The sequence below is a fragment of the Ornithorhynchus anatinus genome, chromosome 14 (assembly GCF_004115215.2).
Source record: "Ornithorhynchus anatinus isolate Pmale09 chromosome 14, mOrnAna1.pri.v4, whole genome shotgun sequence".
Lineage (NCBI taxonomy): Eukaryota > Metazoa > Chordata > Mammalia > Monotremata > Ornithorhynchidae > Ornithorhynchus > Ornithorhynchus anatinus.
In genome coordinates, this window is record NC_041741.1 from 46,945,117 (window position 1) to 46,968,537 (window position 23,421).

Consider the following 23,421-nt stretch of genomic DNA (forward strand, 5'->3'; position numbering starts at 1 on the left):
GTTTTATCGTGGCAGTTTGGCCAAGTACCGATAGTGTTAATTACAGTCTGCCAGTTTCATTTTCCCTTTAACTGTGCTGCAAAATCGCCATTTTCTGTTTTATGGGGCGTGTCTTTAATGATTGAGTTTATTAATTCATTCAGTAGTATTTATTGAGTGCTTACTATGTGCAGAACACTGTACTAAGCGCTTGGAATGTACAATTCGGCAACAGATAGAGACAATCCCTGCCCAGTGACGAGCTCACAGTCTAAACGAGGGAGACAGACAGCAGAGCAAAACAGAACAAAACAAAAACAAGACAACATTATCAAGATAAATAGAATCAAGGGGATGTACACCTCATTAACAAAATAAATAGGTTATGCTGCCTCAAGGACATCTGCATTTAATGCGAGGGAAGGGCTTGTGAGGTAGCTTGGTGGGGCCAGGATGAAAAAAACGCCAGAAGTGTGGCCCTCTTCTGACATATCTATAGCCATTTCTTTGGGCACAGTAATAATATAATAATAATGCTATTTAAGAGCTTACTACATGTCCAGCCCTCTACTAAGCAGCAGAGTAGATGCAAGATAGTCAGGACGGACATAGTCCCTGTCCCACATGGGACTCCCAGTCTAACAGGGAAGGAGAACAGGTACAGGTGAAGAAATGGAAGCACAGAGAAGTGAAATGTCTTCCCCAGCATCATGCAGCGGCACGTGGTGGAACTGGGATGAGAACCCAGGTCCTCTGCCTCTCGGGCCCGGGTCTTTCTTCTAGACCCCACTGCCTCTCTATAATACTTCTGATCCATTTGGCGCTGAGAAATGTTAAACATGCAATATTTCCTTCCAGGTGCCAGTTCTCAGGAGGTGCAAACCCCCAACCTGCTCTCTCAGCAGATGTTGCATTTGACATTGAATTGCTAAAAGTAAGGGTGGCTTTTTTTTTTTCCTATCCTATTTGGGATATTTTACACGATATCCGGTTCTTGACTAAATTCCCCAGATTAGTAAAGGGGCAGGTGTATGGTGTTTTGGGGAGGTGGTGTTGAGTTTGAGGACCTTTCCAATAGGTGAGACCCTGATTCTGCAAGTTTGGTCAATGGCAACCTCTTCTCTGAGATTTGTAAACTAGGTCCCTTGTCTAATTTCACCCCAAACGGCCTCTCCCGAGCAGTCGGTAAGGTTCAAACCGGCAAGGAAATGGACGGGCTCAGCACCCTAACGGCGATCTCTGGGTACATGTGGATGGGGAGTCCCAGGCCAGGGCTCAGGGTAGTACCAGGGGGGCTACGCACATGTGAAACAGTCTCCCATCTGTCCTCAGAGCACCAGAGAAGCCTCTGGAACATCGGCCGACTTGTTAGTAAGTCAAGCAGGCCCTCTTCCTCTGCTCTGCCATGAAACTCAGCTTGTGGGTTTGAAGCAGAGACTCTCTGCCCTCCCTTCAGTAACTGGAGCTTTAGATCACATTCCCGCCTTTCTCGGGCAGTGGGTGGCGGCTGGGTGGGCTGGTAGTCACTACTGAAAGTGGGCTCCAAGGGCGAGGGAGAGTCTCACTGCAGCTCTCCTGTCCCCAGCTTTCAATCGGCCCCAGTGGATCCAATCAGTGCCTTTCAGTAGGACTCCTTTTGCCATGCAACCTTCCTCTACTATTTCTATTCATACCCTGCCACCACCCACCCTACCCCTCCGCCCCAGGTCCTGGAAACATCCCTGGGAGAAGCAGCGTGGCCCAGTGGATAGAGCACAGGCCTGAGAATCAAGAGGACTTGGGATCTAATCCTGGCTTGCCTTTTCCTCTGTGTGAACCTGGGTAAGTCACTTCACTTCTCTGAGCCTCAGTTATCTCATCCGAAAATGGAATTCAAGACTCTGAGCCACATGAGCACTTACTGCCTATAGAGCACTGTATTGAGCTCTTGGCAGAATACAATACAACAATAAACAGACACATTCCCTTCCCACAACTAGCTTGCAGGGGCAGACAGACATTAATATAAATAAATGATAGGTATGTATATAAGTGCTGTGGGGCTTGGTGGGAGGGGGTTTTGAATAAAGGGAGCAAGTTAGGGTGACTCAGAAGGGAGTTGTGCCTGAATGCTGACCCCACATCCTGAGGGCCCAACACACAATTGACCTAACTCTTTGATTTGTGGCCTTACCCAAAGGCACTGAGCAGTCCTCCACACAGTTGAAAGGACCCAGGACAGGATGAAATGTTTCTCAATTGATTCAGCATGCAGGGAGGTAACAGGCTGATAAGCACCGGATGTCCAGCTGCTCATATACTCTTGTTAGCCAAACGATATATAAGACCTTGGAAAGATCTAGGGAGTTGAGACTTGACCTTGGGTCCAGAATTGCTGTAGCTGACGTCAGGCAACCCAGAACAGCGTGAGAGCAGAAAGTGCACTTGAGAACCCGGTGCTCCCTCAAGCCAGAAGAATGCTGCTGTGGTATTATTCCTCCTTTATACCTCTCTCTTTATGACCTACTCTCCTAATTATATGTATATGAATTGACTGCAATTATCCTAACAAATCCCTTTTGCATCCTAGTAGCAGCAGTATTATAAAATCAAATGCTTGCTTGACCGTACTGTGTGTATTGATGATTTTTGTGTCTCTGTCTCACACGTACAGTCCTTCAGAAGCCAAGTAACCCAGGGTCTTGTCACCCCTCTTTCAAGGCAACAGAGTTGCTAAGGAAGACCTTCCATTACAGTAGCCAGTTTGACCCTTAAAATGTCCCTCTATGTGTCATTTAAAGAATGAATGCCTTAAGTTTGGGGGTCCGATTAAGAATCTACTTTTCCTTGGAACTCAATTCGTTAACTCATGGATCCAGTTTTCTGGTAACACAGGAGTGTGTTCTTGAAAAACCCTGGGTTAGAGAAGACTCTTGTTCTAATCCGACCTTGGCCACTTGACTGCTGTGTGACCTTGGGCAAGTCACTTCATTTCTCTGTGCCTCAGTTACCTCATCTGAAAAATGAGGATTGAGACTGAGAGCCCCACGTGGGACAGGAGACTCTGCCCAACCCTATTTGCTTAGCACTTAGCTTAGCACAGTAAGTGCTTAAACAAATATTACAATTATTATTATCATTAATACCTTTTCTCTGACACTATAGCATGCTCTGTCAAGAAGACTCAAGCAGTCCAAAAGAATGTCCCCCTCGTTCTGTTGATTCCTTCATAAAATGTGTAGCTGGAGCACATGTTCTGACAGAACAGTTACATTTATCTCCGAGATGTTCAAAAATGTGTCAGACCTCTGGAAAATGTTCTAGCCTCCATGTGACCAAGGTCCTTGAAGAGAAATGTATTACAGACAATTCATTTACTCAGTCATATTTATTGAGCGCTTACTGTGTCCAGAGCACTGTTCTAAGCTCTTGGAAAATACAATTCATAATTATGGTATTTGTTAAGCTCTTAATAATAATAATGTTGGTATTTGTTAAGCGCTTACTATGTGCCGAGCACTGTTCTAAGCGCTGGGGTAGACACAGGGGAATCAGGTTGTCCCACGTGGGGCTCACAGTCTTAATCCCCATTTTACAGATGAGGGAACTGAGGCACAGAGAAGTTAAGTGACTTGCCCACAGTCACACAGCTGACAAGTGGCAGAGCTGGGATTCGAACTCATGAGCTCTGACTCCAAAGCCCGTGCTCTTTCCACTGAGCCACGCTGTGTGCCAGGCCCTGTATTAAGCGCTGGAGTGGATACGAGCAAATCCAGTTGGACACAGTAGATGTCCCATGGGGGGCTCACATTCTTCATCCCCATTTTACAGATGAGATAACTGTGGCACAGAGAAGTTAAGCGACATGCCCAAGGCCACAGAGCTAACAAGTGGCAGAGCCAGGATAAGAACCCATAACCTTGTGACTCCCAGCCCTGTTCTCTATCCACTACGCCATGTAGTTCCTGCTTCTTTGAGCAGCAAAGCTGGTCGAAGCATTCATTCAATCGTATTTATTGAGCGCTTACTATGTGCAGAGCACTGTACTAAGGGCTTGGAAAGTACAATTTGGTAACAGATAGAGACCATCCCTGCCCCACAACAGACTCCTAGTGTAAAGGGGGAGATAGACAACAAAACAAGTAGACAGGCATCAAAAGCATCAAAATAGATAAATAGAATTATAGATATATACACATCATTAATAAAATAAATAGAATAATAAATATGTACAAATATACATAAGTGCTGGGGGGCAGGGAAGGGGGTAGAGCAGAGGGAGGGAGTCGGGGCGAAGGGGAGGGAAAGGGGAGCAGAGAGCCCTGTATAGAAACTAACCAGAATAACACCTACATAGGGGTCTCTTTTTCCTATTTTCATTCAGTCATTCAATCGTATTTATTGATTGCTTACGGTGTGCAGAGCACTATACTAAGCACTTGGAAAGTACAATTCAGCAACAAAATAGACAATCCCTACCCCACAACAGGCTCATAGTCCAGAAGGGGGGAGACACACAACAAAACAAACAGGCATCAATAGCATCAATATAAAGAGAATTATAGGTATATTTTCAGAGTGGAATCATGCTACCCTTTCAGTAGGAATCTACCACCTCAGCTAGGATTGCAGATGTGCATGCGAGCCGAGATTGAAGCAGTATGGTTCAGTGGAAAGAGCCCGGGCTTGGGAGTCAGAGGTCATGGGTTCTAATCCTGCTCCGCCACTTGTCAGCTATGTGACTTTAGGCAAGTCACTTCACTTCTCTGTGCCTCAGTGACCTCATCTGGAAAATGGGGATTAAGACTGTGAGCCCTACGTGGGACAACCTGATTTCCTGGTACCCCCCCAGGGCTTAGAACAGTGCGTGGCACATAGTAAGAGCTTAACAAATGCCACTTTTTTATTATTATTATTTCCCTTTCCGGGACAGGGAGAGCCTAGAGAGACTGGGAGCCCGTCGTTGGGTAGGGATCGTCTCTATTTGTGGCTGAATTGTACTTTCCAAGCGCCTGACCCAGTGCTCTGCACACAGTAGACGCTCAATACATAGCGACCGAATGAATGGAGAAGGAGGGAGAGGAATAAAGTTAGTCTCCCGGGAGGTGCGAAGTGACGTCGTGTGGGAGGAGCATCCAGACGGAAGATGAGAAAGAGTGGAGGAGAAAGGCCCAGCCCCCAAATGACCCATCACCAGGAAGTGCCACTTTCAGGAAGTGCAGCATACCCGAGCTCCGAAGCAGGCGAGCGCATGGTTGGGAGCAGGGATGGGAGAAGGAAGGAGCTGGGAGGAAGCAGGAATGGGAGAGGGAAGGAGCTGGCGAGAAAGAGGGAGCAGGAATGGGAGAGGAAAAGAGCTGGAGAGGAAGAGGGAGCAGGAATGGGAGAGGGCGCTGAAGAGGAAAAGGGAGCTGGAGAGTCAGTCATATTTATTGAGTGCCTACTGTGTGCAGAGCACTGTACTAAGCGCTTGGGAGAGTACACTAGAACAGTAAAACATTTCCTGTCCACGACGAGGTTATGGTCCAGAGGGGGAGGAAGAGGGAGCAGGAACGGGAGAGGCAGCTGGTGAAGAAAAGGGAGCTGGAGAGTCAGTCAGTCATATTTATTGAGTAATTACTGTGTGCAGAGCACTGAACTGGGCGCTCCGGAGAGTACACTAGAACAGTAAACAGACCCACATTTCCTGCCCACTTGTGTGAGTTTACAGTCTAGAGGGGAAAGAAGAGGGAGCAGGAGAGGAAGAGGGTGCAGGGCCTCCGCCCAGGCCGGGGTTGGGAGGGTCCCTTGTTCCGGGTTGAGAATTAGGAGGAGGCCGAGAGGGGGGGTTCGTTGCCTGACCGGCCTTCCCACCCCCAACGGGGGCTGCTTCCCCAGAGGGTAGCTTCGGGGGGTCTCCCCCAGGACCTGAGAGGGGCTAAGCACCCTGGGGATGGAGGAACAGGCCAGGCCGGCTGGTTTGGTGGGTGGGTGGGCTTCACATGGACATTGGTGTGCAATGGAAGGGGAGGGGGACGGGTTGGGGGATGCTGGGGACCTTGGCTTGGGGTGGGGTCCCCGCATCCAGCTCAGATCCAAAGTCTGGAGCGGGCAGTGTTCAGTTTGATATCCCTCCAGGATTCATAGGAGGCTTCTGGTCTCCGGGAGCCTTAGGCCTTCCGGCTTTATGCCGCCCAGCTTGGGTTTCAGCAGCATCGGGCGTCTTTATCAATTAGTGGTGTTAATTGGACGCTTATGGAGTATTCTAAGTGCTTGGGGGAGTATAATGTAACAGAGTTGGTTGACACACTCCCTGCCCATGAGTTTACGTCTGTTATTTTTATTTTCCCCGCCCTGCTGCCAGGTCCCGTGGCTCAGAAGTGGTCTCGGTGTTCCCTGGGGGGTTCCGAAGAGAGAAGAGAGGAGGTTGGGAGGGGCACGCTTTATTTTGTTAATGAGATGAACATCACCCTGATTCTATTTATTTGCTATTGTTTTAATGAGATGTTCTTCCCCTTGATTCTATTTATTGCCATTGTTCTTGTCTGTCTGTCTCCCCCGATTAGACTGTCTCTATCTGTTACCGATTTGTACATTCCAAGCGCTTAGTACAGTACTCTGCACATAGTAAGCGCTCAATAAATACTGTTGAATGAATGAATGTGGGGGACCCCCCCCCCCCTTGAAAAGGAACTGGCTCCATCAGTGGCAGGGAACTTGTCTGCTAATTCTGCTGTTGTGGCCAGAGCCATTAAAAATCCACTGGCAAGTGTGTTCTTAAAAGGCTCACATTCTCCATTTCATTAGGAAGATATTTTGGATAATGCAATGATGTATATACAGCTTAAAAATGGAAATGATTTGTAAAATAAATGTGTGTTTAAAAAAAAAGTGTTCACTTACCCAAAGATCCTTAAAATAATCTTAAGAAATCTCTCCTATAGCCGCAGTTTTATGAAATATCTGACTAACCAATAGTTAAATTGAGTGCTATAATGTGGGGAAGTAAAATGATATCATGTGTGCATTTGTTCATGTGTTTTTAAGGACTAGCAACAGGCCTCAGTTCAGCCGGCCGAGATGGTGCCTACAACACCCCAGGGAATGGGGTCCGGGGGCTCCCCTGGAGATCCAGAGAAGCGGAAGCTCATCCAGCAGCAACTTGTTCTCCTCTTGCACGCCCACAAATGTCAGCGGCGGGAGCAGGCCAACGGTGAAGTCCGACAGTGCAACCTTCCCCATTGCCGCACGATGAAGAATGTCCTCAACCATATGATCCACTGTCAGGCCGGCAGGTCCTGTCAGGGTAAGTGGCCGGAGAAGCCAAAGGTTCGAACGGGGAAAAAGAACCAAGAATAAATGAGGCCACAATGGAAAAAACTGTACCTCATTATTTAACGTATTGAAGTCCCACTTGGATTTGGAAGTAGTCCCTTTCTCTCTGAAATAGGGAGATGTACAATGACACCATGCTAACTTGCTTAACTGTATAGTAGAGTTACTGTAGTCTGAGGTGGTCTTGGGAGCAGGAGTGGTATTGAAAGTAGATATTTTATTGTTATAGTAGTTTAGGGTAGTGATTCTCAACTGGTCTTCTACAGGAATCTCCCCTATGAGTTCTGAAACTCTGGGGAGTGAACCACTTCAGAATTTAAAGTTTTTGTGCAGGTCCACTCCCAGTCAGAGAAGTCAGTTGGCAGTCTATCTTAGACCTCTGTGCATCAGCTGGGTGCGTCTCCAAAGCATTGCAGTAGTTTCACTTTCTTTGGCTTTAGGGCCCAGGGGAGGAAGGATAGAAAGTCGTTTGATTTTTTCCTTTGGTTGTATCAGAATTTAGACAAGCACCTCTTGTTTTCATCTCCATCTCTATTTTGGTCATGTTTGGCTTCAAGTCAGAAAGAAATCAGCATCCATCCATTGTTATGATGACTTCTGCTTTCCTCAAACAATTGGTTCCGCAGAAGAAAAGGGTGGTTAAATTGTAACCAAAAAAATGGGTTTTTATTCAGTGATGAGTCCCTGGGGAAAGACTTCCTAATATTTGTAGTGCGGTGTAAAAGATGTCACAGGTGCGTTACCTGCCACCTGTCTCTGATCGGGAGACCCAGAGCCCGTGGAGACTACAGCTCACTGGCCCCTGGCTCCAAGTCAGGATGGAGCCACAGCAGGTGGAAGTGGTTGGATTTCCAGAGTTTAAAACTCTCACAGCCACTCACTACTTTCCTTCCATCTCCACCACCACCATCCTGCCCTTTCTCAATTGCCTGTCCCTGTATCATTAATGTTTCAACCTGTGTTTTGTACTGAAATCCCATGGAATAGTCAAATCAGGAAGGAAGAAAACGAGATGTTCAGTCAGCACCTTTCTCCGTCCTCGTGCCAGACCCCTGCAATCCTCACTGCCCTGCGGGGAGGCGAGTGAAGCCGCTATAGTATGAAGGGCAGGCGAGTGAAGCCGCTATAGTATGACTCCATCACCTCCTACCAGGCTGGGCCCTAGCCCCTGGGGCCTAAATCCAACTGACCTGGAGGGTTGAGGAAGACACCAGGGGGTAACTAGGGTGCTACCATACATGAGAGGTGCTTTCACATTGTGGCGACTACCCTGTCCCGTGCTGGTACATACCAGCCGCCTGAGGGTGATGATGATGCATGTGAAAACTCGGCAGAGCTATGGAGTGGTGCCACCCCAGCTGCAGGCCAGGCCCCTTTCCTGTCCCAGTGGATGAGGTTCTTCATTATTATCATCATCTGCCAGTGGATTTTAGCTCCTGCTGAAGTGAAGCTCTGTCAAGTGGGGAAAAATCCAGTTATTGTGGGACTCTACTTTCCAAACTCTTTCTAGGCAGTTTAAACGTGCTAGATTCACTAGGGAAAAACCAGGCAAAGGAATTCTAGAAGTAATAGTCTTATTTAGGCCTGCACACGCACAAACACGTTATGTGTGTGATTAAAATCATCGTTCATATTTTTGCAGAAGAGATAGAACATGCCTTCTCTTTCTAGAAGCCTGATTAAGTATCAGATTGGTTGGGTGCTGAGTGAAAATGTAAGAATAAATAAGAAAACTTCTGAAAAAATGCTTTTCCTCTCTCCTTCACTCTTTAGTGGCACACTGTGCATCTTCACGACAAATCATCTCGCACTGGAAGAATTGTACAAGACCCGATTGTCCTGTCTGCCTGCCCCTCAGAAATAGAGGGGATAGGAACAATCAGCAGCGTAAGCCTTGAACTCTGTGTGTTTGTGTGTGTGTGTGTATACCTATGTAAATGTGTATACACATATGTAAATGTGTGTATATACACACGATGGTTTGATGACAGCCTTGCTGCAAGAAGTAAGACAAAATTCTGCACAGGTGATGTTTGTGACAGTGAGAGATTATAATATAAATGTGTTATGGAGCACTTTTGGACAGTATGTGACTTTTTTCTAGTACAGTTAGGCTTTTGATATACATTATATTTGATTTTAATCAAGGTGACAACTGTATAGTTTTTGAAATCATTCTGCCCCGTTTATAGCTATGGGTTGCCTCACTGTTACTTATTAATAAATACCAGAGCCTTTGCACTTCCAATATGGTTAGTGTTTTTAAGACATTGTCCACCAGCAGAGGAGCAATAAGAAAGGGCTTACAAGCCCAGTGTTTAAAACTTGTGATGGAAATGTTTACATTTTTCTTTCTTTGAGCTCATATTTGGATATGAGTGGTGCCTTTTTTTCTTCCATTAGCCTTTTAATGTTTTTTTGCTTCCCCCCACCCCCCAGCATTATTGAGTGGAGCTACGGAAGGACTTGGAAATCCTGTCTCCGTAGGCGTGGACCAACAAGCCACCCTCAGCCTCAACACGACCAGTCAGATTGAGGGAGCTTTTGCAGCCCTTGGCCTGTCCTGTTAAGCAACCAGATGCAGGCCCAAGCTCAAGCGAAGAATCAGCCCCTTAGGGGATGTGCCCCCTGAATACCATGAGTAAGTTCGTGCGCTTTCACTCTCATGACACCATTTATGATCACTGTGTTTTCTCATTTTCCACTTTAGAGGACCCATCCAGGTATATTTCACCTTGAGAAAGACCCACATTATCTCAGTCCATACCGATTTTTCACCTAGAAAGAGGTTCGTGATAATATTGTCAGCTTTCTTTTCTACCTGTTAGGCTCCAACTCTATGTTATTTGGTATGTCCCCATTCCAAGGCTATAATATACTTGAATTTTCTTTTTTCCCACCAAACACATTTCCTTTGTGAACAAAGTCCTCATTCATTCTGTTGAATTTATAGAGCACTTACTGTGTGCAGAGCACTGTGCTAAGCACATGGGAAAATTCAGTGTAGTCACTGGCAGTTCCTTGAAAAATGTTCTACGGTTTTATATGTTTAATTTCCTCCCTTTAGCTCATAAACTGTAAAGAAAGCAAGAGACTTTTTAAAGTAACTTTTTATGTTGCTTTATCAGAAGTCTCCATGTAACTTCAAATGGCTTTTGAGGCTATGCATTTCTTCTATGAAGGTCTTATGTAGCATCCCCTCTGGTATAATGGTTTTAAATCATTTTCTTAAATTTTAACTTCATATTGCAGAGTTGAATTTCTTAATTAGTACCACGTCCGACACTTCAGGGCCTTGTATCTAAGCAGGCTCATCTTGCCGGCCAGTGTTCTCTAACTTCCTAATAGTATTTTATCCAAAAAATTGGTTGTTGCAGAACTGAGTAGTCTAATTAAGAGGCTTATAGCTGTTGGTTGATTTCTCATTCGAGCACATGGCAGTCTTCTAAACACAGTTGTATTTAGGCGTCGGCCTCGCGCAAGAACATTGTACTCGAGGAGAAAAGTATAGGGTTAACCAGAGGAATGTGGGGTTTATTCATTCAATCATATATATTGAGCGCTTACTGTGTGCGGAGCACTTTCTAAGAGCTTGGAGACTACAATATAACTGTAAGCGAACACATTCCCTGATCACAACGAGCTTACAATCTAGACCAGGAGGTAGACATCAATATAAGTAAATAAATTACAGCTACGGAAATAAGTGCTGTGAGGCTGGGAGGGGGATGAATGAGAAGAGCGAGTCAGGGTGACGCAGAAGGGAGTTGTGCCCGAATGCTGACTACACATCCTGGAGGCCCAACACACAGTTGACTTAACACTTTGATTTATACAAAGGCACTGAGCAGTCCTGCACACAGTTGAATGGACCGAGGACAGGAAGAAATTTTATCTCTTGATAAGGTATACAGGGAGGTAGCAAGCTGATAAGCCCTGGAGACCTAACTGCAGATGTGCGCTTGATAGCCAAATGGTATATAAGACCTTGGAAAGATCTGGGGAGTCTTTGGGTCCAGAAATGCTCTAGCTGACGCCAGGCAACCCGGAACAGTGTGTGAGCAGAAGGTGCGCTTGAGAACCTGGGGCTCCCTCAAGCCAGAAGGACGTGGCTATAGTGTTATTCCTCCTTTATACCTCTCTCTTTATGACCTAGTCTCCTAATTATGTGTATACCTATTGACTGCAATTATCTTAACGAATCCCTTTTGCATTCTTGTAGCAGTATTATAAAGTCAAGTGCTTGCCTAACCGAATGGTGTGTATTGTGATCATTGCGTCTCCATCTCACACATACAGTGCTTTAGAAATCAAGTAACCCAGGGTCTTACGACTCCTGTTAAAAGACCACAGTGTTGCTAAGGAAGACAGTCCATTATGGTAGCCAGTTTGACACCTAAAACGTCCCTCAGTGTGTCATTTAGTGGAAGAAGAATTCAAGTAGCTGCGATGCAGTTCTCTAATAGGCTAAAAATAAAGGGAATGAATGCTTTCAATTTGGGGCCCCGATTAAGAATGTATTTTTCCTTGGAACTCAATTCTGTTAACCCATAGACACCGTTTTCCGGAAACACAGGAGAGTGTTCTTGCAAAATCCTTTGTTAGGGAAGACTCTTGCTCTAATATCTTTTCTCTGACACCATAGTGTGCTAGATCCAGAAGACACGAGTGCCCAAAATAATGTTCTGCTGTTGTCTTCTACACAAAATGTATCATTAAAGCAGATGTTTTGACAGGACTGAATGCCTTTATCTCAGAGATGTTCAAAAATGTTTCAGACCTCTGGAAAATGTTCCATGCAATCAAGATTTTTGAAACCTATTACAGAAAAGAATGTTGTTCCTGCTTCTTTGAGCAGCAAAGAAGGTTGAAGCACTATACAGAAACTATCTAAAATAATACCTAAATAGGGGTCTTTTTTTCCTATTTCCTGAGTGGAATCATGCTGCGCTTTTGGTAGTCTGAAAAAGCGAGTAGCTTAAAGGTTGGTTCGGGATCTACCACCTCATGTGATGTAGATAGCTGATGGCCAGAACATACGAATGTCACCCCGAGATTGTGCGCTTTCCCTTTCTGGGACAGGGAGAGTGAAGTTTGAAGGGAAAGGGATGAAGTTAGTCTCCCAGGTTGTGCGGGAAACACAGAGGTCTTGGAACATGAGGGATTGGGAGGGGAACCCCCCTCCAGGGAACCGCCCTCTCTGCAGTCCCCAAAGAGGCCTCCATGGATGCTATGAGGGTGAAGCCTGCAGTAGGAAGACCAGAAACAGCTGACAAGGAAGGACCAACTATATATATTTCTCAACTGTATATATTTTCGTTACCCTATTTATTTTGTTAATGAATTGTACATCGCCTTGATTCTATTTAGTTGCCATTGTTTTTACGAGATGTTCTTCCCCTTGACGCTGTTTAGTGCCATTGTTCTCGTCTGTCCGTCTCCCCCGATTAGACTGTAAGCCCGTCAAACGGCAGGGACTGTCTCTATCTGTTGCCGACTTGTTCATCCCAAGCGCTTAGTACAGTGCTCTGCACATAGTAAGCGCTCAATAAATACTATTGAATGAATGAATGAATGACCAACCCCAGAAAGGTCCACCTCCGGAAGGGGCTACCGCCTAGGAAGGCCCACCCCCAAGATAAACCATTATCAGGAAGTGTCCCTTTCAGGAAGTGCAGTGCACCCAGATTTCAAAGCTGACAAGCGCATGGTTGGGAGCAGGAGAGGTAAGAGAGCGGAAAGAGGAATTGAAGAGGGAGCAGGGACAGGAGAGGGAGTAGGGACCCTGGGAGTCCCAGAGACCTCTCCCAGATGTCACTGTCCGGGCCGGTGGGAACCCTTGTTCTGGGTTCAGAACTAGGAGGAAGCAGACGGGGGATCTCTCAGCCCAACCTGCCTTCCCACCACAACATGGGTTGCTTCCCCAGAGCAGAGTATGGGGGCACCCCGAAGAGCTAAAAGGAGCCGGGCAGGGTGGACTTCACACTGACAGTGGTGTTTTATAACTCTCAGGCAGAGGTTGGGGAGGGGGACGGGATAGAGGATGCTGGGGACCCTGGCTTAGGTGGTTGGGAGGGGTCCCTGCATCCAGCTCAGATCCGAAGGGTAGAGGGGAAAGGGAATCAACTCGGGCCAATGTTTAGTTTGAGTTTGAAATCTCTCCAGGATTCATAGGAGGCTTCTGGTCTCCGGGAACCTTAGGCCTTCCTGTTTTATGCCGCCCAGCCTGGGTTTCAGCAGCATCGGACGTCTTTATCAATTAGTGGTGTTAATTGGACGCTTATGGAGTGTGGGCCACTATTCTAAGTGCTTGGGAGAGTATAATGTAACAGAGTTGGTTGACACACTCCCTGCCCGTGAGTTTACGTCCGTTATTTTTATTTTCCCCGCTGAGATCCCGTGGCTCAGAAGTGGTCTCGGTGTTCCCTGGGGGGTTCCAAAGAGAGAAGAGAGGAGGGTGGGAAGGGCACGCTTTATTTTGTTAATGAGATGTACATCACCCTGATTCTATTTATTTGCTATTGTTTTAATGAGATGTTCTTCCCCTTGATTCGGTTTATTGCCATTGTTCTTGTCTGTCTCCCCCGATTAGACTGTAAGCCCGTCAAAGGGCAGGGACCGTCTCTATCTGTTACCGATTTGTACATTCCAAGCGCTTAGTACAGTGCTCTGCACATAGTAAGCGTTCAATAAATACTATTGAATGAATGAATGTCTCTCCGGTATTCATAGGGGGCTTCTGGTCCCCGGGAGCATCAGGCCTTCTGGTCTTATGCTGGTCAGCCTGGGTTTCAGTGACATGGGATATCTTTATCAATTAGTGGTATTTATTGAATCTTTAGCTCACTGTACTAAGCGCTTGGGAGAGTATAATGTAACAGAGTTGGTGGACATATTCCCTGCCCACGAGTTTATGTTGTTATTTTTCCCGCTGTGGCTCTTGCTGCCAGGTCCCATAGCTCTGAAGTGGCCCCGGTGTTCCCTGGCAGATTCTGAAGAGAGGAGGGTGGGGAGGGCAGGGTACTCTGGGGGACACCCCACGACACCCCGGAGCTGGGTTCATTAATGGCAGAGAATGTGTCTGCTAATTTTGTTAGCACTGTAGCGCTTAACAGACACCATAATGATGATTTTGATTATTATTATTGTGTCTCAACTGTATTTACCAATTTTGAGATCACTTTGTCTCTTTTACAGCTATAGTAATAATAATGTTGGTATTTGTTAAGCGCTTACTATGTGCCGAGCACTGTTCTAAGTGCTGGGGTAGACATGGGAATCAGGTTGTCCCACGTGGGGCTCACAGTCTTAATCCCCGTTTTATAGATGAGGTAACTGAGACACCGAGAAGTTAAGTGACTTGCCCAAAGTCACACAGCTGATAGATTACTTTGCTGGTAATAAATATCAGGGCCTTGCACTTCCATTATTTTTGGTGTTTTAAAAGACATCGTCCACCAGCAGAAGGGCAATAGAGAGAAAGCACTTGCAAACTGGTTGTTTAAAACTTGTGATGGAAATATTTGTAGTTTTCCTTTCTTTGAGCTCATATTTGAATATGCATGGTGACTTTTTTTCTTCCATTAGCCTTTTAACATTTTTTGCTCATTTTCCCCCCTCTCTAGCATTATTGAGTGGAGCTGCAATAGGACTTGAGAATCCTGGTTCCGTAGGCGTGGGCCAACAAACTACCCCCAGCCTCAACCTGACCAGTCAGACTCATCCCAGTTCTATAGAGAGAGCTTACGCAGTCCTTGGCCTAACCTATCAGGGCAACCAGATGCAGTTCCAAATCCAAGCTGAAGTGAACAATCAGCCGGCAGGACAGTCCCCACAGGGGGTGGGCCCCATGAACACCATGAGTAAGTCTGTGCGCCTTTTATTCTGGACTCAGCATTTATGATGTGTATTTTCTCATTTTCCACTTGAGAGGTCCCATTCAGGTTTATCTCACCTTGGAAAAGTACCCTAATTGCCTCAATCCACACCAAATTTTTCAACTAGCCTTTCCCAGAGAGAGGTTTGTGGTAAGATCGATTATAAGCTTTCTTTTTCACTTGTCAGATTAGACTGTAAACCCATCATTGGGCAGGGATTGTCTCTATCTGTTGCCGAATTGTACATTCCAAGCGCTTAGTACAGTGCTCTGCACATAGTAAGCGCTCAATAAATACTATTGAATGAATTCTCCAACTCGAGGTTATTTGGTAAGGCCCTTTTCCAAAGCTGTAAAATGTCTGATTTTCCTTTTACCCAACTAACACATTTCCTCTGTGAACAAACTCTTGATCACTGATGTCTCCTTGAAAAATGTTCTAAGAAGGTTTTATGCATTTAATTTTCTCCCTTTGGTTCATAAACTGTTAACAGAGCAAGAGACTTTTAAAACTAACTTTTTATACAGCTTTATCCAAAGCCGCCATATAACTTCAAATGGCTTTTTAAGCTATGCATTCGTTTTGTGAGATCTTATGCACGCTCCCCTCTGATGTAATTGTTTTAAGTGGTTTTCTTAAATTTTAACTTCAGGTTGGAGGGGTGAATTTAGCTAGTACCGAGTTCGATACAGCAGGTCTTCATATCCAAACAGGCTCACCTTGCTGGCCAGGGTTCTGTAATTTCCTAATAATATTTTACCCAAAAAAAGAGTTATTGCAGAACTGAGTCTTCTAGTTAAGAGGCTATAGCTGTCTGTAGAGTTCTCATTTGAGCAGATGGCAATCTTCTAAACATAGTGTTGCTAGGGAAGACCTTTCATTTCCACAGCCAATTTTACCTAAAAGGTCCCTCAATGTGTCATTTAGTGGAAGGAGAATCGAAGTATCTATAATGTAGTTCTCTAATAGATTAAAAATGAAGGGAATGAATACCTTAATCCTGGGGCCTCGATTAAGAATGTATTTTTCCTTGGAACTCAATTCTTCTAAGCACTTAGTATAGTACTTTGCACACAGTAAGCGCTCAATAAATATGATTTAAGGAATTAATGAATGAATGTTAATCCTTAGATCCCATTTTCCAGTAAGACAGGAGTGTGTTCTTACAAAACATTGGCTCTGGATCAGCAAGAACTGGAAATTGATAGTGGGGACCCCCAGTGACAAGGAAGGAAATACCCCCGTGCCTTGGCCCGCTGCTCACTGGTTGGAAGGGTGGGAAGGTAGCATTCGCCCCACTCCCACTATCCTACTGAAATCTCCTATTCAGACCCACATTGTTTTCTCCTTCTTCGTCTGTGGCTCCCCTTTTGTACCGTCTATCTTCAGCAGTAGACTGACTGTGGTCATTGGCAGCTACTCGTTCATATTTGAGATCTTGGTATGACTAACAGTAAAGAGTCTTTTCTAGGTTTTAGTCTTGATGTTTTCTTCAAAACCACTGAGACATTGAACTGCTTTTTTCAAGACAGTCATTAGGAGGAAGGGTCATTAGAATTTCAATTCCTTAATGGTGTTCCTTCTGTCATGTACCATGCCTTTCAGGATTGGCACGAGTTAAATGTTGTCCAGAAAATGTTCCCATGATATTTTCCTTGCTGTTCAGGTTCTCTCTACTACCATTTGAAAGACTGAAACTAGACAGCTCATTAGTTGTTGACCTCACCAGGCCAAAAGCCATTCCCTATCTGGCATTCTGCTTGCTGCTCCCTCAGTCCTCTTCCTCTCTTCCCCTCCCCACCTCTCAAACTCTCCTGAATTCCTATACCTTTTATGAGCAATTCATCCCCTTGGTCTGGAGTACTTGTCCGATGTGAGTCCTTCAGTTGTCAGATTGCCAGGCTCCCAAGTTTAGACAACTGTGTGATCTTGTTCCCCTGAGTCCCACTAGCCTTGGGCTTTTGGTGATCACTTGCTTTGTGGAGAGCCTGCTTTGCTGCTGAGGATGCAGAAGTCTGGGACCACATGCAGCAGTAGCATAGTGTTTCCGTGTGGAAAAGAAGGCAAATAAGTCATGCAGAACCTTCTCATGTACAGTCAATCTGTTCCACACCTTTCACTCTATTGCTTCCCTTGCCATTGAATCAAATTGTCTTGACGGGGTACCGTGTTTTTTCCAAAAGAGATACCATACATATGTGTGTTTATGGTGATAAATGCAGGATTGTGGGCAAACGACCCTTTTTTTATGGGAGAATGATTATTCCAGAAGCACCATTACACTGTGGTGGGAAGGAGTGGGGGCGGGGATGGGGTAGAGAGAGAGGTATTTCTTGCACAAGCATTAAGCAGACTAAAGAGAGAAAAACAAACTGGGGTGTGTGTGTGTGTGTGTGTGTGTGTGTGTGTGTGTGTGTGTTTTTCAGGGATGAGGAGAAGTAACCAAAAATTGTTCTCTTGAATCCAAACACATGATACTTATTTCACAAACATAATATACTTGTGATGGCTTTTTAGTCTCAGTTATTTCTACACACTGTATGAAATAATGTCTTGTGAAAAGAAAGTGTTCAAATGCAGGCGTTCTCTTGGTTATGTAGGTGCCAGTCCCATGAGAGTAAATGGAGGAGGGGGGATTCAAACCCCCAATCTGCTTTTTGATCCAACCATGCATTCAGCGGTGAATTCTCTAAAGTAAGTTCTCTTTTATATTTCTAATCCATGAGATGTTTTTTTTTTTGAGGCTTGATTGGATTCCCCAAAGTCAAATGAAAGATTTTCCTTCCTTCAGTATGATTTCTCTCGTTATACTAGAAAGAGCAGGGGTGGAATAAGAGGAGACCAGGTCAGCTGCCCCAGACCTCAGGCCAACAGGAAATCTTGCCCTAGCAGAAGAGATCAAAGAGCCCTCTCTTAGTCCTCAGGCTCAGTGTAGGTTTGTTTTATAATTCTCCTTCAAACGCTGTAGAGTCGTTTCCAACCCATAGCGACTCCAAGGACACACCCTCCATGGAAAATGGAACATATCTTCTGACATAAAATCCTTCTGGTATGTGTATCCATAGGGTTTTCTTGGTAAAGATATGGAAGTGGTTTACCATTGCCTTCTTCTGTGTGGAAAAACTTGAGTCTCTGCCATTGTCTCTGATCAGCTTTTTGATCATTTGATCATACGTCTTTGACTCTTTCCCATGCCACTGCTGCCCAGCACAGGTGAATCGACTTTGATGCTTTGGGTTAGACCTTTCCATTATGGATAGTCCTATATGACATAGCTCTAAGCTTCATCAGCTCTTCTGCCACGAAAAGGGGTCAATTCATAGGAGAGTTCATAGGAAAAGCCCTGGTGGTTCCTTGACCCAGATGTTGGAAGTGAACCTATGCCTTTAACCCTAATGCTAGGGAGGCCTGTGGTGCAAGAAATCTCTGGGCACTTTAAAGCTGCAAACAGAGAATGGCAGTGTCAGCCTTTGTGCCTCAAATCATAGTGAATATTATGGGAACTCTAGTTTGACCATCCCCTCTCTCCCAGTCTTTCTTCTAGCCTGCCTCTACTTGACAAATTATTTTTTGAACTCCTTTTTTAAAGCACAATGTTAAGCGAAAATGCCAGTGTTGCCAACTTGGGGGCCATGCCAACAGCAGCCCAACCATCCAGTACTGGAAATCGGAAACCATGGCGTGAAGATCTTACTCAGGGCCTCCGAAATCACTCTGTTCATCGAATGTAAGCACACTGGCATGAGTTCATTCTTCCCCATGTGTGCTGCTAATAGAACTCTGATTAACAACATTTAGTTCCCCCTCCTTGCTGCTGCTCCTTCGATTCCTCCTCTGGCTTCTCCTTCTTTCCCCCTACCTCTCATCCTGATTGTGATCCTTCATTCATTTAATCATATTTATAGGGCACTTATAGTGTGCAGAGCACTGTACTAAGCATTTGGGAGAGTACACTATAACAATAAACAGACATATTCTTTGCCCACAATGAGTTTACAGTCTAGAGGGGGAGACTCACATTAATAGAAATAAATAAATGACAGTTATGGGCATAAGTGCTGAGAGGCTGGGAGGAAGGGATGAATGAAGGAAGCAAGTCGGGATGACGCAGAAGGGAATGGGAGGAGAGGAAAGGAGGGCTTAGTCAGGGAAGGCTTCTTGAAGGAGATGTGCCTTCCATCAGGCTTTGAAGGGGGAGAGAATAATTGTCTGTTGGATCCTCATTCACATTCCCCTTTTCCTAAGAAATAGTATGTGAATCCTAAAAAGTAATTGTCTCTTCTACTCCATCTCCCTCCCAACATCCTTGTTCTCCCATCCCCTAAATTCCCAGTTTTCTAATTGAAAGGCTCACCTATCTTTGAAAGGACCTGTTTTGACTCTTTGTATGTTCTCTATGCACGAGGACCATCATTGGATTTCATTCTGCCTCTTGAGAGGGAGTTTAAGAAATAACAAGTTAAAATTGGAGGTTTCTTGGGGAGCAGTAGAAACAACATGGGTCTTTTTTTTAATTAAATTGGTAATTGATTATTTTTAGGGAATTTTACTTCTGTATTTCTTCATGAGAGTCATGTCTGGTGCTCATTTTTAACCTATTTAATGGGTTTGGGGAATTATAAGAATGGAATTGGGGAGGACAATTGGGCATATGAAGTGGTTGCTTTTTTATCTACCTCCACGTCTGCTCTTGCTATCCCTTTGTATGCCCCCCTAGAAGTTGTTCTTTGTATAACTATTCTTAAAATAAATCTTGGAGCTGTGGTTCCATCCATCTAATTTAGAGACAAGCCAGGAGGATTTTTTTACATAATGGAAAACACCACTCATTTTTCTATTTCAGTGTCCAAGCTATATTTCCCATTCCTAATCCTGCAGCTTGGAAAGACAGGCGAATTCAAAACTTGTTTGAATACGCTTGGAAGGCAGAAGGTGAGATGTATGAATCAGCAAATAGCCGAGTAAGTATCTGCTCTCCATATGCAGACTTCACTCTTTCTGTGGTCATCTTAAAATTGATTGAGCCTACTATTCTGATATAATACCTTATGGTAGTAAATCCAGTTGGAGGCATTACATTTGTGTTATAAGATCTTTTTCGGCTAGTTAGTAAAAGCTAGAACTATGCTCTATGGGAGAGGGAAGTTTAGCTGAAATATTTCATTTCTATAACTATTAAAAATGCTAAAAAGAAATGTTAAAGCAGATATCTTGTAGCAATGTAGTACTTTTTAACCCAACGTGTTTAAAGAAATGGAGAGGCCACTGACAACCTAACAGGTCAAAGTCTCATTTCCCTCTCCTTGCCAGCGAATCTACTCAAATGAAGCCAATGAGTAAATTCATCTCCATTTAAATGCTCTAAGTTTAACCTGTTTTCCCCCTTGCTCCTTCACCCCCAAAACTGTAAAGGCGGAGTACTTTCATCTGTTATTTGTGAAGATCTGTAAGATCCGGAAGGAACTGGAGGAGAGGTGGAGAACTAGACTCAGAATCGGAGCGTGATGCCGAATGCCCCACGCATGCCACCGCCAGCTTCCATGAATCAAGGGCCCAGTATGGGGCAGCCACAGCAAGGAATTTCTGCTAGTAAGGGCTGTTGGGATTGTGGTGGTGGTGATGCTAATACGTTGGAGGAATCTTGGGAGATTAAATGCATGGGGATGGAATGCACTCTCCCCTCCCAAAAGCTGCTTCAAGTTCCATTGTCAAGGAGGGCTTGAAACCGCTCTTGGTCTTTGAAGAATTCTAGCCAGTGTTCATCTGGATGGGTTCTCTGAACTACCTCTAAGATTGTCCCTGTAAACAAGTGGGTTCTCAAGATTCAAGAGCTGTAGAGATTTGAGAGCAGCCAGGAATACTTCTTAGAATTGAAGAACCGATTTGGATTGTGGAAGCCAGGGGACCGACTTGGTCCCTAATCGTGGAGGTGGTACTTTGGTGGGCTGGGTAGATCTGGGGCTGTTGCAGAGGGCCCATCCTCTCCAAGGTCCTGTGGCTCCTCACAGATGCCCCAAAACATTCCCTGGGACATGTTTAATCCTGATTTGGCCAAGTTCCAATAGTGGTGATTATGGTCTGCCAGTTTCATTTTCCCTTTACCTTTGTGGCAAAATCATCATTTTCTGTTTTATGATGAGTTTCTTTAATGAATTACCTTACGCTGCCTCCAAGACAGCTGCATTTGATTGAGGGAGGGGGCTTGTGAGGTAACTTGGTGGAGCCAGGATGAAACATGGCTCTCTTCTGACACACCTATTACCATTTCTTTACATTTCCTGCGAAAATACTAATAATATAATAATAATGGCATTTGTTAAGTGCTTACTACATGCCAAGCACTGGGGTAGAAGCAAGATAATCAGGATGGACCCATTCCCTGTCCCACATGTGACTCCCCAGTCTAACGGGGAAGGAGAACAGGTACAGATGAAGAAACTGAAGCACAGAGAAGTGACGTGTCTTGCCCGAGGTCACACAGCAGGCAAATGGTGGAGCTGAGGAACATTAAATCTGCAATATTCCTTCCAGGTGCCAGTTCTGGGGAGGTGGAAGCTTCCAGCCTGCTCTCTCAGCAGATGTTGCATACAACAATGAATTGCTAAAAGTAAGCGTGCCTTACCCCCCCCCCCCCCACCTGTTTGGGAAGCTTTAGATGATTTTCGGTTCTTGACTAAATTCCCCAGATTAGTAAAAAGGGTAGGTGTATTGGGCGGGGGGTGGGGGTGGGGGGTTTGACCGATGCGTGAGGACCAGCTTCTGTAAATTTGTGCAGAGGCAAACTTTTCATGAGATTTTTCAACTTGGCCTCTTGTGTAATTCCGCCCCGATGTCCTCTCCGAGTAGGCGGCAGGTGCCAAACCAGTAAGGGAATGGATGGGGTGCTGCGCCTTAATGGAGATCTCTGGGTGCATATGGATGGAAAGTCCCAGGCCAGGGCTCAAGGGAGCACCAGGGGGGCTACACACTTCTGAAACAGTCTCCCGTCTGTCCTCAGAATACCAGAGAAGCAGCTGGAACATCGGCCAGCCTGTTGGCGAGCCTCTGCCTCGCCTGTGCCCAAGCGGGCCCTCTTCCTCTGCTCTGCCACGAGACTCAACTTGCGAGCTTGAAGCGAAAACTCCCTACCCTTCCTGCAGTAGCTGGAGCCTTGGATCACACTCCCTGCCTTTCTTGGGCTGTGGGTGGGTGGGCAGGTAGTCACAACTGGAAGTGGGCTGCAACGGAGAGGGAGGGTCTCGCTGCAGCTCTCTTGTCCCCAGCATTCAATCGGCCTCAGTGGATCAAGTCATTGTCTAAGTAAGACTCCTTCTGCCACGTACCCTTCATCTACCATCTCTCTTCATACACCACCATAACGCTCCCCCTCCTCCACCCCGCAAGGTCCTGGCAATATCCCTGGGAGAAGCAGCGTGGATAGAGCACAGGCCAGGGAGCCAAGAGAACCTGGTTTCTAATGCCAGTTCCGCCACTTGTCTGCTGTGTGACCTGGGGCAAGTCGCTTCACTTCTCTGGGCCTCAGTTCCCTCATCTGAAAATGGAATTAAGATTGTGAGCCCCATCTGGGACAGGGACTGTGTCCAATCCAATTTGCTTGCATTTACCCCAGCTCTTAGAATAACGCTTAACAAATACCATATTTATTCTTAATATCCCTGTACCGGGGAGGGTAGGCATAGAAGCAGGGTGGCTCAGTGGCAAGAGCCTGGCCATGAGTCAGAGGTCATGGGTTCTAATCCCCACTCTGCCACTTGTCAGCTGTGTGACCTTGGGCAAGTCACTTAACTTCTTGGGGGCCTCAGTTACCTCAACTGTAAAACGGGGATGAAGACTGTGAGCCCCACGTGGGACAACCTGATCACCTTGTATCCCCCCAGCACTTAGAACAGTGTTTTGCACATAGTAAGTGCTTAACAAATGCCATTATTATTACTATGTCCACTTCTATGGCTCAGTCAGTCACTCAATAGTGTTTACTGAGAGCTTATTTTGTGTAGAGCACTGTACTAAATGTTTCAGGAAGTATAATACAACAGAGTTGGCAGATGTGATCCCTGCCTACAAGGAGTTTATAGTCTCCAGAGGGAGGCAAGACATCAAAATAGATTAAGGATAGGGGAAGTGGTAGAGGATTAGAATATTTGCATGATTCCAACCCCCAGATTCCCTTGCCACATGTAAATCATCCCAGAAATCAATCAATGGTATGTATTTAGTGCTTTCAACATGCAAAGCACTATACTAAACGTTTGGGAAAATACGATACAACAGA

General features: G+C 45.4%; 2 protein-coding genes across 4 annotated transcripts; both read left to right on the forward strand.

The window, feature by feature from the left end:
- The first annotated feature begins 5,136 nt into the window (after positions 1-5,136).
- LOC103165150 (histone acetyltransferase p300-like) lies at positions 5,137-11,528 on the forward strand. 2 transcript variants are annotated; one of them, XM_029079378.1, is made up of 4 exons: positions 5,137-5,201; positions 6,985-7,243; positions 9,046-9,159; positions 9,712-11,528. In XM_029079378.1, exons 2-4 carry the CDS (start codon positions 7,018-7,020, stop codon positions 9,840-9,842), a joined length of 471 nt encoding a protein of 156 aa, XP_028935211.1. In that variant the 5' UTR covers positions 5,137-5,201; positions 6,985-7,017; the 3' UTR covers positions 9,843-11,528. The 2 variants fall into 2 exon arrangements, with proteins under 2 accessions (XP_028935211.1, XP_039770030.1); XM_039914096.1 differs by lacking the exon at positions 5,137-5,201 and adding an exon at positions 6,277-6,363.
- A 3,160-nt stretch (positions 11,529-14,688) lies between these two features.
- On the forward strand, positions 14,689-22,542 carry LOC114816642 (histone acetyltransferase p300-like). Of its 2 annotated transcripts, XR_005660781.1 has the most exons (7): positions 14,689-15,134; positions 17,750-17,843; positions 18,739-18,876; positions 19,993-20,110; positions 20,562-20,738; positions 21,681-21,756; positions 22,147-22,542. XR_005660781.1 is itself a non-coding variant. In XM_029079282.1 (5 exons), the coding sequence occupies exons 1-5, from the start codon at positions 14,786-14,788 to the stop codon at positions 20,652-20,654; spliced, it is 792 nt and encodes a 263-aa protein (XP_028935115.1). In that variant the 5' UTR covers positions 14,689-14,785; the 3' UTR covers positions 20,655-21,496. The 2 variants fall into 2 exon arrangements, 1 of the variants encoding a protein (XP_028935115.1); XM_029079282.1 differs by lacking the exons at positions 21,681-21,756; positions 22,147-22,542 and having other exon boundaries at positions 20,562-21,496.
- The last annotated feature ends 879 nt before the right edge of the window (positions 22,543-23,421 follow it).